The sequence below is a fragment of the Leptidea sinapis genome, chromosome 34 (assembly GCF_905404315.1).
Source record: "Leptidea sinapis chromosome 34, ilLepSina1.1, whole genome shotgun sequence".
Lineage (NCBI taxonomy): Eukaryota > Metazoa > Arthropoda > Insecta > Lepidoptera > Pieridae > Leptidea > Leptidea sinapis.
This window is the reverse complement of record NC_066298.1, coordinates 2,354,282-2,369,006: the sequence shown is the minus strand read 5'-3', so window position 1 is coordinate 2,369,006 and position 14,725 is coordinate 2,354,282. Positions and strand designations below refer to the sequence as shown.

Below are 14,725 nucleotides of genomic sequence, written 5' to 3'. Positions count from 1 at the left end.
ACTCCTAACAACTTAGTGTTTCATTGGTGCGTACATTTTATAAGGCTTTTTTATAGAAGTGAAGGATAGCTCGACATAAGAAATTAAAATAGATATTTATTCAGATTTTTTACACCAAGATAGAATAATGTAAATTTGAAATCCTCCTTCAATATTTCATTCCAATGGGTTCACAAAATAAAATTCCTAATTGAAATAAAAATGCTGAAATTAGGTAATATGCCGAAAAAGGCCCCAAAACAGCTTAAAAACAACAAGGCGCCGGGTCATGATGGAATTACAACCGAGCTTCTGAGAGCTACGGGTGCTTAAAGTCCTCTTGAAGTTATTCAATTCTGTCATCCTCGAGGGTAAAACGCCGCAAGCATGGCACAGAAGTATAATGGTGCTGTACTTCAAAAAGGGCCGTAAGCGGTTTTGAAGAAATTTAGACTTACATCACTTCTGACCGATATAAGCTGTTTTGAGTTATCACGAAAAGACGACTCGTGCGCAGTATCGACGACTTCCAGCCTCCCGAACAAGCCGGATTCCGAAAAGGCTTTAGCACCACAGACCATATACATACGCTGCGGCAGGTGCTACAGAAGACCGAGTAGTATAAACAGCCATTATGATTGGCGTTCGTGGACTATGAGAAAGCTGTTGATTCGATCGAGACCTGGGCGGTGTTCCAGTCTCTCCAGGGATGCCACCATTGATTATCGATATAATATGGAAGCGTTGAAATGTTTGTGTGGCAACGCTACCATGTCAGTCCTGGAGAACCAGGATCAGGAATTCGAAGCTTATCCGACTGCAGCGGGGAGTCTGACAAGGCGGTGTCATATCGGTGAAGATGTGTTGGATGATGTCTTTAAGCTTCTGAACTGGAACGGACATCAATATTAACAGCGAATACATCACTCATCTTCGATTTGCAGGTGATATCGTTATCATGGCTGAGACCATGGAAGACTTAAGCCATATGCTCGAATACGGTATCAATACAGCTTCATAATGAGTAAGGCTCAAAATAAATAGGACAAGACGAAGATCATGTCTAAAGTCCATATTGCACCTACTCCCGTAACAGTTAGGAACTGTACTCTCGAAATTGTTGACGAGTACGTCTACATTCGACAATTAATCCAATTAGGCAAGTCCGATTTCAAAAAATCGATCGAATCGTCGAATCCAAATCAATGCGGGATCGAATCAGAAATGAGAAGATATGTAGGGGAACCAAAGTCACCGACATACAAACCGACGGACAGATGGCCATTGGGGTAGTGATGGCGCCTCCAATGGCGCCCACGTACTTGAAGACTCAGTGTTAGTAGGCTCCCCACAAGACGGACTGAAGATCTGGTCAAGATCGCCGGAATAGATTGGATGAGAGCAGCTCAAGACAGATCGTCGTTGATCTCTTTGAGGGAGGCCTTGACAAGGACTTTCAGCTGAAGAGATTTTTTATATACACATATACCCAAGTTTATAGCAATCCGTGGCCACTGTATTATATTATTAAGGTTATTTCTCTTCCGATTGTAGTAATTAGTGTGTAATTGTATATGTGGCCAAATATAACAAGTACATAAAAATCCTTACATACCCAATGAATAAGGCAGTAGTAAGGTACTTACTATCAATAGCATAACAATGCCGGATATATAAAACATATATGATTAATGTGCTGAGAAATAGAGCTATAGAGTATAGTGCTAGTGTAGTTCACGGGATTAGGATCTGGGCAACAACCGTTTATAAGACGCTGCGCTATGCCCAGTGAATAGTTGTAGTAAGAGTAATGCACTTGAATCACATTTCAGGAAGTCCATAGGATGGAACCTATTAGCGCCGCCATCTTGTCCTATAGCAATAGTAACTTACTGCTTACAAAAAGACTACTGCCAGGTATTGCTTAGAAAAATTGCATACATTGGTATACGTGGTATTTTGTTAGAATTTAAAGATACTTAGGTATAAGCTTAAATAAATGTTATTTTATATTTTTTTCGAAAAAGAAATTTTATTTAACACTAGAAATAAGGGATTGCTTGTAACTAATTCTAGTAGGCTTCATAAGATACATAATAGCTTTAAGGGTAAACGTATACACTTCTACAATAAAGTCCCAGCCACTGTTCAGGCATTGTCTATAAATAAATTTAAATGTTTTATAAAAAAAAATGGCTCTGTCGTAAATCCTATTACTCCACTGCTGAATATCTAAATGATCGGACAGCCTGGGACTAGATTGTGATTATTTTATAGCAACTGTACAATATTGTATATTTTTATTGAAAAGAGCGCAAAAAAAAAGAATGCTGGGAGAGTTTCTTGCGCCGCTTCTTCTCTCTCAGAGCGCCAGTACCTGCGGGTAAAAGGAGGCGGTGTCTATCAAGGTCAATTACTACAAAGACACATGCCTTTGTCGTTTATAATAATAGTTTTCTCGCGCACACATCTAAAGAACAGAATTCAAACGCGAAATCTTATGCGCTTCACCATTTTGTCAGTAGGTAGGTATTTTTTATAATTATTATTTGATTCATTTGTATTTGCCGTCTGAAACTGAGAAAGAGTATGGAATTCTTTATTCGAAATCATAAGTTTTGTTGATATTTCACAAAAAAATTGTATTTTAATTTGTTGGTTACATACGTTTATATAGATCCACTGGTATATTTTTTCTTTTATTTGGTTTAGCTGTATTGTGTGTGATTCAATTCCAATATGTAAGTTAAAAGAAACTAGAAAACTGATTGTTAATTACAGTTACTGTTTTAAATACTAGATACCTAAAGATAATTCAAGGCCTTTATTACAACTTACCTAGGTTTAGGACCCCAAGTATAGTTTTAAAAAGCTTAAAATTATGATAAAAACAGAGATATTTGTAGGTACTGCTCTGGACGAATGAAATTCTTGATAATTCTATTGTGGATTTATTATTTTCTTTCATTCTTTAATGTTTCTTTAGGCTACAATCAAATTAGTTTCAAATTATAAATATTCTGTCTGTAATTTGTCATTACATACCTCGGCTCCACGATCACGAACACTGGTTGGTGGGTGTGAAGACGAGATCCGTAGGAGATGTGCTATCACACGATCTGCTGTTGATAAGCTGAATGAGGTCTGGTGCAACCGCAACATCACTAAAGCCACAAAAGTCCGCCTGATGAGAAGCTTAGTCTTTCCAATTTTCATATATGGTGCAGAAACGTAGACGGTGTGCTTGAAAGACCGACGCAAATCGACGCACTAGAAATGTGGTGCTAGCGGCGACTGCTATGAATTCCTTGGACTGCGTTTCGGACGAATGTTGAAAGAAGAGAAGTTGAATATTGAAAAAAGTCAAGGTGAAGGAGAGACTATCGTCGACTGTGCAAATAAGAATCCTCAAGTACTTTGGGCACGTTACACGAAACCAAAACCCCATGGAACGACTCGTCGGCCAAGGACGAGTGGAAGGCAAGCGGTCACGAGGTCGGTCACCTACGCGTTGGACAGACCTGATAAAGGCTGCGACACAAACCACCATAGTCCAATGTTCCCGTAATGCTGAAGACCGTGGCAAGCGGAGGCGCATTGCGAGGGCTGCATTATCCACCACAGATACAGTCCCATCATCAACCACGACCACTCTGTCAAGAGTGAACGACTAAGGAGAGATAATTTTTCATTGACTAGAGTTTCGTCTATTAGGGACCTAGAACTCCTTTTGGATAATAATTTAGATTCAAATCTTCATATCGATAAAATTATAAACACTGATTTCAAAACGTAGGTAGGTATTAATTCATAATGAGATTATCCTTTCTTTATAACATTAATTGTACAAAACCCTTGGTCGATCCCAAATAGAATATGCTGTTCGGATTTGGCATCATCTTTACAAAAAGTAGAAATCAACAATAGAAAATGTCCAACGTAAATTCTTGAGATCCATGAATTACAGATGCTATGGAAATAATATATTTCTTACACACAATTGTTATGTAAGTATAAACTACTCTCCCTTCAGTCCAAGCGTTAACTTATTCAATGCATATATATCTGCACGGTGGTAATAGGTACCACAATTAACAAATTTGAGTGCACTGAAATGACAAACAAATTATGTTGTGGTAAAAGGCATTTTTTTATTTTCTTAAAATTGATTCTAGATAGGATGTCAAATCTCACTACATTTTTACTCGTGTCACAACTTTTTTTAATTCTTTATATTGTAATTTATAATTTGTAGTTGTCTGCTATTCCTAATAAAGAAGAAAAAATTCCTAGTAATTAAAGCTAAAAGGACTGACAGTGCATTAGTAATAGTGAGCTCTCGCTTCGAGACGGCACTTGCTTCCATTGATGTGCCTGATGTAAGGTCCTATATCCTAGATGGAACAAAAGGATCCACAGTACCAACTCCGCCATCCTTACCTGTCTAGATCTTCACATTCCACTCCAATTACCCCATCATCATCACATCATCTCCTTCATCAATGGCCGGCGACTTTTTCGTTTACCTTGGGATTCGAATCTAGGCGTTGCCTTGGTTATGGTCACAATCCTCAGAGAGTAAAGCCATTCCAGGTTCATTTTAGGTATTTCGTGTTAGGTCGTCTGCCATTCGATTGACATCAGCTGTATTGATGTCAATAAAATTTTGTAGCATGTGAAATTAAAAAACAAACAACTCAGTAATTTCTAATTATTATATATAATAAAGATCTTGTTCTCATGTACTTTAAGTAAAAATTATATGTATTTACAGCTTATATAACATTACATCATATAACATTTGATCAATATTTACACATTTACAAAATATATATTACTAACTTAACTATTTACATTTTAACTATGTACAATTCATAATGATAATTTTACAGTATAGCAAAGAAACTCTTCTGTACCTTAGATTTGTTTCTTTCTGACAATAGATGTGTTATTTCAAAAATAACCAAAGCAAGTTATGCGTCAATTTAAACAAAACAAAAATTAGACAAAAGTAGAGTACTTTTAAGGACAATTCATAAGTCGAAAATAGAACGAATTATTGAAATCAACTCATTATAAAATTCATTCGATTCTCTTCTATTTCATTGATTTTGAATATTAATGCACAATTATAAAAATATATAAATAAATAAATTTAAGAATTTAAATTGTATGATTTCATCTTTTTAAATTTTGATTGCATACAAATGTGTGATTATTATATTTCAAAGTGATAGCTTATTAATAAATATAGGTTATTTTCCTCAAGCGGACTTTTAGCAAACATAAAAAAAATGTAATTCGGTGATGTTACAGAGATCATAATATACATCCTGTATACAAAGAAACCATTTTAATCATAATAAATATTCATATAGGTGAGCATACAAGGACAATTTCAATATCACTAAAAACATCGTGTATACAATACAAACTATTTTTGTCATTATAAAAATTGGTATAGGTGAGCAAACTATTTTTGCCATTGCAAAAATTCACATAGGTGTGCAAAGACAAATTTCATTATCAACGAAAAATCATTCTCTTTCAAAGGAAGGAATACCTTTAAATAATTAAATAATCTGGCTCGAAAAAAATTGACTAACAATTTTTTGGATAAAAAGGACCATTGCATTTATAATAATAAACTACCATTAGTATCTTTAGTCAAATTTTATTTTAGAAATTCGCAATCTGATAAAAACATAATACATTTGAATTTAGTTCAGACTTTAACTTTATATCTCTTTAATAAAAAATACTTAAGAGAACTAATAAAAAAACAATAAATATTTTAAGAAACTATTGATCATTCAATAAAGCACTCTAAATTATTTTAATATAAACTCATTGACATAAAAAATGTGACAATAGCCACATTTCTACTATGAAATTTTACTGTGAAATTCATATTTAAAAGTATTTTATATATTAACACTAATAAACTCACATGGACATGTCACAGCCAAAACACATTTAAAGGTTTGATAGACGAAAGGACTTGACCCTTTAATTAATTGAATGTTGATCTGCGACCGAAATAGGTCTTTTTACATAAATACTGTAGAATTGTAATACTTTTACTATAGAATTAGATTATGGAATTCACGCCCTTGTTTAGTGATCCCAGGTTGACATGACCAGAGTACCTTTAAAATATGTCTGAATGGTACTATCACAGTCACAGGTACAGATCACTCCGTTCACACTGTTATGGACATTAACGTCATGAATAAGACACTGACCTGTATAAATACCATTATATATATATATATATATATGGACAGGCTGGTCCATGTTTGACAGCAATTTCTTTGTGCCTATTTGAAGCGCCACTCGCGAGCGTCCAGGGAACTAATTTTGACGTATAATACAAATGGCTGCGAGAGAAGCGTACATTACTGTGAACTATTGTTGCATTTTGAATTAATTTCGTTCGTTTTCCGTGTTATTTATACTTCAGGAATCAACGTAATAAAAAACACATTTTTTTTTTGTAAATAGTTTCCGATCATCGATGTTTGTTTAGCTGAGGTCGTCATCACTAGTTTTAGTACCGCAGACTCTCGCTATGGCCAACAGCGCCAAAATGGCGAATATCAAACACGCACTTTGACAGCCGCCAGTGCAGTGTTAAATAGTAGAGGCAAGTGGAGACAAGACAGGCCGACCGTGAAACACTGTCACTTTTACGAAGCACGTCTTTTTAGCGTCACTTTCCCGCGCGCTAACTGTGACACATATATCCTCACTCGCTCTGCATTCGCCTTTTTTACGTGTATCTGTAATTAAACAATTAAAGTTGAATTAAATATTTTGTTTAAATTACAAATTTCATAATATTATTATATTAAAATATATTGATATATACAAGATCTCTTAGAAAATCAATACTGATAAAATGCAAAGTTACTACAATGGAATCTGCTATCATTTTTATCACTACACTTGATTCCAAGTAATTACAAGTAAACACCTATTGAAGAATTGCCTAACAGTCTCAGTTCTGCACCATACATGGTTAATAATAGATATAGCTCACCTAGTTTACTAATGTAGCCAATTTTAATACTAACACTTTGTGTTGCAGAGATAACAAAGAAATATTAAGAGATAGATTTAAAGAAATTTACATAGTAACTGTTGCAACTCAATTAATTCTCAATGATGTAATGTATGGACCTGGGCACCTAAATTTATAATTGGATGTAATTCCAGAACAACATTCCAAACCACAATCATTTCGAAATTGAGTTATGAACACACTGGTCACGTGATTCATATTAAAGGACTGACAAAAAATGGCAGCCCTACTGTCACTCTTTAAATGACATCATGACTTAGTAGCCCAACCCACATGCATGGAATACACTAATATTTATTAAACTTTAAACACGAATTCCTTAAAATGATGTTTGTGGCTTGTAACGTTTTTCAGGAACAACATCCAATTATTATGTTAACACCAGGAAAAAACATAAACATTTTATGCCTACTACTCAATTATGTTTCCAACAGGATCTCAGAAAATGTATAAAAAACATGTTCTGATAATCAAAAAGTATTGGTAAAAACCACAAAATGGGAATGGAGCAATTGGTTCAAGGTTGTATAGTGAGTAAAATGATCAAATTTTATTGTTAAACAAATTTTATTTAACAGATTCGGCCTTTCTTCTGAGGTCTGCGGCTTTTCAAATGCCTATTAAATGGTTGACATCAATGAATTATTTTATCCTATTGTGAATAAGTGTTTGAATTTACTTTAAAGTAGAAGACAAAGGTTAAAATTCATGTTACTTTGCATGTAAAGAGTGTTTCTTACCGCATCATCAGTGATGGCATGTATATGCCCTGGGAACCTGGACATCTCCTTTCCCTCCACATAAACGCTCTGTCCGCGGTGGTACCATCGTCGCTCATACAACAGTTTACCATCCTCCACCCGCGTCTCAGGTGTATCTCCGCCTCCAGTGGGCTCCCTCACAGGCGAGTCACCTAAAAGTTGAAACAGATCCATAGTTAGTCTTGTTATATTCAATGTTAGAATAAACTGACCTAGTAAACTATGTTTTGATATATAAATTAAGTACTTCACATCCACTCAATGTATGTTATCGTCAATATTATAAAGGAATTTCTAAGTCAAATAGGTTCCAGATAAGTAAGCAAATTATTTATGTAGAATATAGGTGGAGGAAATAAATCTATCAATAATAATACCAACACTCAATATAAAAACATATTAACAAATGGAGTCAAATAAAAGTCAGTTAAAACTTACAGCTAGTTGAGTTGACATGTTTTCTAGGCTGTGAGTTATGTGACGGCGTGTGATGCCTGGGCGGGGGCGAAGTCCTAGCGATGGCTCGCAGGTCCAGGTCGCAGTCCCGCTCGTCCAGCTGGTAGGTGAGCGTGGTGGTAATGGGTTTGCGACGCTTCTCCGGCGCAGGCGCGGGCTCGTTGGCACGTCGACGCAGTATGCGCTTCATTGGAGGTTTCACCTGTTATATAATCAGAAATATATTTTTACAAATTTAGTTTTCAGTTAACATAATAAAAGTTAAAAATACACATATTGTTATGTGCGTGTCAACGTTGTGAATTTGTGCGAGGCTGCGTCCCCGCCCTAACCTAAGACTGATGTCAGAAGATTCACTTGTCCCTTCGTACCTATATAGGTAATATGTAATATTACAGTGGCGACGAGTGTCGGGGAGGAGCTAACGGATGTACGATCATCGACGTCGACAGGGTAGAATACAACCCTTTTCTGTAACTATAGTTTTTATTTAGTAATCTTCTATTTGATCGTATTTGATATTCATAAAAAACATGGTACTTCACATCTGTATTCGTGTCGCCCATTCGGATCATATACTTACAATATACTATCTCTAACAGATAGACAGCAACATAGACAAAGAAAGTGAATCTATTGCGAGTTTCTTATCAGGTCTTCTGCCAATGTCAAAGCCCCTTTACAAACTGATGTAGCTTGACATTTACCCAGTGCTCTTGCAATATGTTATGTTATTGTCACACCCCATGGTGCATAAATATATTTTCTATTCTGACTGTAACCGATTTTGATCGACACATCACAAGCAGTCAGCCACGCTTCTCACCAGCTTCTTAATAGGTATTTTGATTGTTAAACCACTAACTATCTAAAACACACATTGACAAATCAAGATTGGTCATGTATAGTTGTCAAAGTCAATCATGACTGTATGTGAAAGTAAATTCTTTGGAAACCTCTCCATAGAAGACACCATAATATGTGATCCAAATGGTGATGATGATATGTAAGTTTGTGGTAGCAGGAGTCACTTCCCGTAATATATACACTACAAGACACACAATGAACCAATGTATCTACACAATGCTAGGTGATTGAACGATATTCAACAACCAGCTTGAAGTATCGTCTTGCTTTCTTTTTCTTAAAAAAACATTTGGCTTTGATTTCCAGATAACGGCAGTCTTGGCTATTAATTCAAAAACTCATTCTAGCAGTATATAAGTTGGTGTTAAGCAACAAAAAGAGTACAAAAACAACTTACCTCAATTGAATCTCCATTCAGCTCCATACTATGCCGTTCACTTTCAATCAACTTTCGCTTCTCCTCTAAGTCATTCAGCAAATTTTCTCGTAACTCTATCTTCTTTTCTTCAAACTCTTTTGCAGCTGCTTTTTTTTCTGCTATATACTCTCTCTCTACAACCTCATGCATACGCTCTCTGAAATATATAGTTATGTGAATACCACAAATTATATATACTTGTTTAAAATTTTACTTAAAGAGTGTTACTGATGCATGCAACTCTTAAGCCTTAGTTTTTGTGATTACTAAAGATTCAAATTAGCTTGAGAGAAAATGAGAATTTAATTTGAAGTTATAAGTTTTTGATAAAGAGAATTAATGGGTACATTAGAACCTATCACTTACTAGCATATTTATGAGGCTAGTATTTAATGTGTAAAAGTGATTAACGCATTTGCGATGCCACTCTAGAATCTTCAGCAGTTGTGCCTTGTAAAGGGCAAGGTGTGCCCTATTAGCATCAGGTGAATGTCTTACACAACTTGTAACTTTTTATTGTTATAATAATTTTATATCAAGTAGCCGTCACCTGGATACTTACTTATATAATTTGTTTAATCTCAACCTCTCATGTAGTTGATGCTCCAATTTTTTAACCTTCTTCACAAAGTCTGGATGTATTTTGTCCTCCAGCTGCTGCAGTTGTTTTTTCAAATTAAGTAACTTGTCTTGGTACATTCTGTAAATTAAACATATAACTACATACAGTAATCCAAGACATAGACAAGCAGGATGTTCAGCTGATAGTAGTTGATACACCCTGCCTGTTACAATGCAGCAGCTCAGGATTCTTGAAAAACCCCAAAATTCTGAGTGGCACTACAATTGCCCTCGTCGCCTTCAGACATAAGATGTTAAGTCTCACTTGCCCAGTAATTCACTTGCAATGACGCCCTTCAGTCCGAAATACAATAATGCTTACACTTTACTGCTTCATGGCAGAAAAATGTGCCATTGTGGTACCCATAATCTAGCATACTCCTCCCATTACTGTGACTTTAGAATAGTAATAAACAGGTTCATTTGTCTAAATAGGAAAGTATAAGTAACTTTCAAATTACAGAACAAACTCATACTCTTAAAATGTTGTCACACAAAAAATTTTGGCCTATAATTTTTTAGTTTAAACATTCTTCATTTGGGTACAAATTATTGATAATATTGGCCTCAAGCAGGTTTTTATAAATTTTCTCAAATTTGTTTTTTACATATTTTTTTTTTTATAATAAAACAAATTTGCCTTGTAAGTAGTTCCATTTCCAAAAAACTGAAAGTGAAATAACAAGGGAAACTTCTTATGTGCAACTTATTGAACATGTTTATTTCTAAAATGTTAGAAGCTGAATTTTTCAACTGGAATTCATATTTATTTTGATTTGGTCGAGACTTGAAACTGGTTTGATTTATGAAATTTTATTATAGGTATTATTCTCAAATTATATTTTATTCTTTAATAAATATAAATTAAATTGTGAAATGAAAACCCCATTCACAGTGGAATGAAGTGAGGTTTAGAATAATTCCATAACTATTTTATAATCGAATATAAAAATATTCTAAGAATTATTTTACGTAGACAAATTAACTCAGTAACATCCTAATATTTAACCGATGTTATTTAGAACTTTCACCTGTGCAAGTATGTTCTATAGAAAATAGATAAAGAAAAGTGTTCAAAACATAGAAAAAGCACTTTAAACAAGGGCTTCCAATCCTAATATCCTATTTTGCATCGCATGCACCCTTTTTTGCAGTCCCACAAATCCGGCGGATCCCGCGCCCGTAATCTCGCATCTCGCGGGATTGGAAAATGGTGCGGGATTCCGCAAATACTGAGATCCCGAGGAATTGAAAATTCGTAGTCCCGCAAATGCCGAGATTGAATTCATGCCGCGGGATTGGAAGGCCTACTTTAAACTTAAGCAATTGCTAAGAATACATATCAATAAAAATATTGAATACACTTACTGTTCCTTCATTTCTTGTGGCTCATCATTGTTTGGAAGCTCTGCTTCACTTGCCTCTTCTGTGTCTATAAAAACAATTTAAATATAATAATACAACTCTATGATTTATATTTGAAGGAAGACCCAATAAATTTGAGTTGTAAAGTTTCAAACTTATGGAGGACTTCAACTTAAGCAGACTATGTCAGGAAATGTTCAACTTGTAGATAATAAGATTTATTGATGAACTAGTTTTGATAAAGAGAGGTAAATTATAGAAATACTAGTTATATGAGGTATTAAACTTTAATTTTTATTTTCATGTTAAATGATATAAAGAGCTGAATGTTTTTTCTTCTGAATTACTGCTATATCCTATAAAATTTCTTAAGGCATTTCAATAGGTTATAGCTATTGAAAAAAAATAGGTTTATTGTTTAAATAGATACTTCTCTGAATATTTCTAAGAAACAATGATGTTCATTATCAGCATATTGTTAAAGTTTGTATCATATTTTTTTCAAGGTATGGAAGTAACTTGTTTTCAATAAACAGTAACATAAGCTTATCTATCTAACATATCTTATCTATTTTTACATACCATTTTTTTTTTTATTTTAATAAAATTTGTAATTTATAATGGCAATAAAACATTACCAGGGCAGCTAGTAATATTATGTAAAGTGCCAATGAAGATCACCAATAGTAAGTTATGAACTGTAAACTGGTGCTATTGCTACATAACTCACCTGATGATAGTTGTACTCTTTTACCAACTCTGTGTACAAGCAGATCTCATGCCTAAAGGTTAATTGTTAAATATCAGCATTTAGTTTTATTATTGTAAGGACCAGAGTTTTACTGGTAATATTTAATTTGAGTGAGAATATATATCAAGCAAGGGCATACATTTCTTATGATATATACATGGAGTGACACAAATTAAAAATTATTGCTATCCTTATGGGCTGTCTGTTGCTTGTTGGATCCTACTCCACGTCCTCGTGGTTCTGAGTATAAAAAATAGAGAAAAGGCAAAAGGGAGAAGATTAAAAAAAATAAGTGTTGGTAGAATCAAATTTTATGTATGAATATGAAAGATGGACAATATGTGCTAAATTCAAGAGAGTGACATCAATATGACGCCAAGTAATCGTAAACAAACTACGAAGCTTACCTTCATCACTGTCGTCAAGCAGAGGCGGAGGCACGGGATCTTCTGGATCCCTGTATTCTTCTATGTCATCGTAACCATCATCTTCGAAATCATATTCATCGCCAGGGCCCGAATATGGTGATCCTTGGTATGACATGGTCGAGGCGACGCGTAACAGTTGCATACAGATTGACTGAATAACCTTTTCAGAAAGTAACAATGAATGTAAACCAAAGCCCCAAATACAAGCTTCAAGTAAGTCCCACAATACATACACAATTAATTTATAAAAGACAATTTACAATGCGAATCAGATATAAAACAGCTTTGACTTTGGTCTGAGTAACAAAAACTGTTCTGTGATATGCTATAGGTATAGAGTATTTTCGCTTTAATCTAAACACAGCAATTAGTGACTAACTGACAAGTTTGAAGTGACATTAGACCACAGAACACTTGTACTCTGACGAGAAGAACGTCAACTTCATACTACTACTAGACAAATGCGGCTACGATACTAGCGCCAGATTTTGCCACAGGAACTAAACAGTATAAATAGCTTAGAAAATTGACACTATAGAAGTAGTCACTACGTGCCCCTTTTAGATAAGAATAGTTTTGACTAGTCGTTGAATACGAATTAAAATCGTATGACATACTAAACAGACGAGATATATATATACATATACATAATTTACCAGTGGGAGGCACCTTTGCACACTGATTATGGGTACCACAAAGGCGCTTATTTCTGCCGTGAAGCAGAAATATGTAAACATTACTGTTTTGGTTTGAAAGTCGCCGTAGTTAGTGAAATTACTGGGCAAATGAGACTAGACATCTTATGTCTCAAGGTGACAAGCACAGTTGTAGTGCCACTCAGAATTTTTGGGTTTTTCAAGAATCCTTAGCGGCACTGAATTGTTATGGGCAGGGCGTATTAATTACCATCAGCTGAACGTCCTGCTCGTCTCGTCGCTTATTTTCATAAAAAAATACATTGATCGCTCTTCTTCCTTCCTTCTCTTCCCTATAGCTTCTTCTTCCCTATAAGACCGCCATAAGGACTATCCAGGCCACGATGGTCAAGTCAACGTCTCATATGTCCGTTATCTCATTAGTTAGCAAGTCAAAGTACTTGAACCTGTCATTCTCAGCTTTCATGAATGAGTCTTCACATGGGATAGTGATTTCGACGAGGACAGCCTGGCGCCGGGATCGGTTAACCATCACAATTCCATGCTTATATTGGCGACAACTATCCCGCCCATAATGATAGACTTTTCCCAAGAACCAGCGCTGTATTTATAGTACGAATTATTATTATTACTAACCACAATTTTGACCGACTTCAAAAAGGATGAGGTTCTCAATTCGACTGTATTTTTTTATATTTGTTACCTCAGAACTTTCGTCTGGGTGAACCAATGTTGCCCGCTGTCCGCACGCTTCACCTCCGTGCCTGCAAAGCAGTGCTGTGCCGTCCTTGACGGTTATCGTAAGCTTGCCATGTTATTGCGTTACCACTGAAGTAAAGAAATCGAAATTGGATAAATATTGTCTTTACGAATTAAACATGGCTCAATGCTAACCACGCCTTATCCCGATCATACCCTGCAGATACTGCTGCTTCCAGGATCACTTATGTCAACATATCATTGTATATAAATAAGTAAACCAGAATCCTGGACTTCATACAAATTGCTTAATTTTTTTGGTTATGTTACATTTTTATCAAATAACACGACACGACAATAGTGATGAAATCGCAAGCTGCCAGTACGACATATTATATTATATCGTGACATTGAGGGGTGACCCCTCGTAACACATAAAACTTTTCGTAGACAAAATTTGTATGAAACTTGCCTGATTAAATTGTTTGACACCTTCTAGTTGTCTACATGTATATGAATTCATGTTTTATAGTTGTTTTATGCTTGTTTAAGCATAAAACAAGCATGTCAGAGCAGAAGTTGATGAGTATTTCTGTTCAATTGACTACTGGTACAGACAATAGAAAGTGAAAGTACTGCG

The 14,725-nt window shown here is 35.1% G+C and overlaps 1 protein-coding gene across 1 annotated transcript; it reads right to left on the bottom strand.

The window, feature by feature from the left end:
* Positions 1–4,680: 4,680 nt before the first annotated feature.
* LOC126974970 (sin3 histone deacetylase corepressor complex component SDS3) lies at positions 4,681–13,090 on the bottom strand. Its single transcript, XM_050822741.1, has 7 exons — positions 12,710–13,090; positions 11,555–11,618; positions 10,128–10,265; positions 9,545–9,722; positions 8,263–8,482; positions 7,804–7,976; positions 4,681–6,761 (listed from the first exon to the last, which is right to left on the bottom strand). The coding sequence occupies exons 1-7, from the start codon at positions 12,870–12,872 to the stop codon at positions 6,669–6,671; spliced, it is 1,029 nt and encodes a 342-aa protein (XP_050678698.1). The 5' UTR covers positions 12,873–13,090; the 3' UTR covers positions 4,681–6,668.
* Between the last annotated feature and the right edge of the window lie 1,635 nt (positions 13,091–14,725).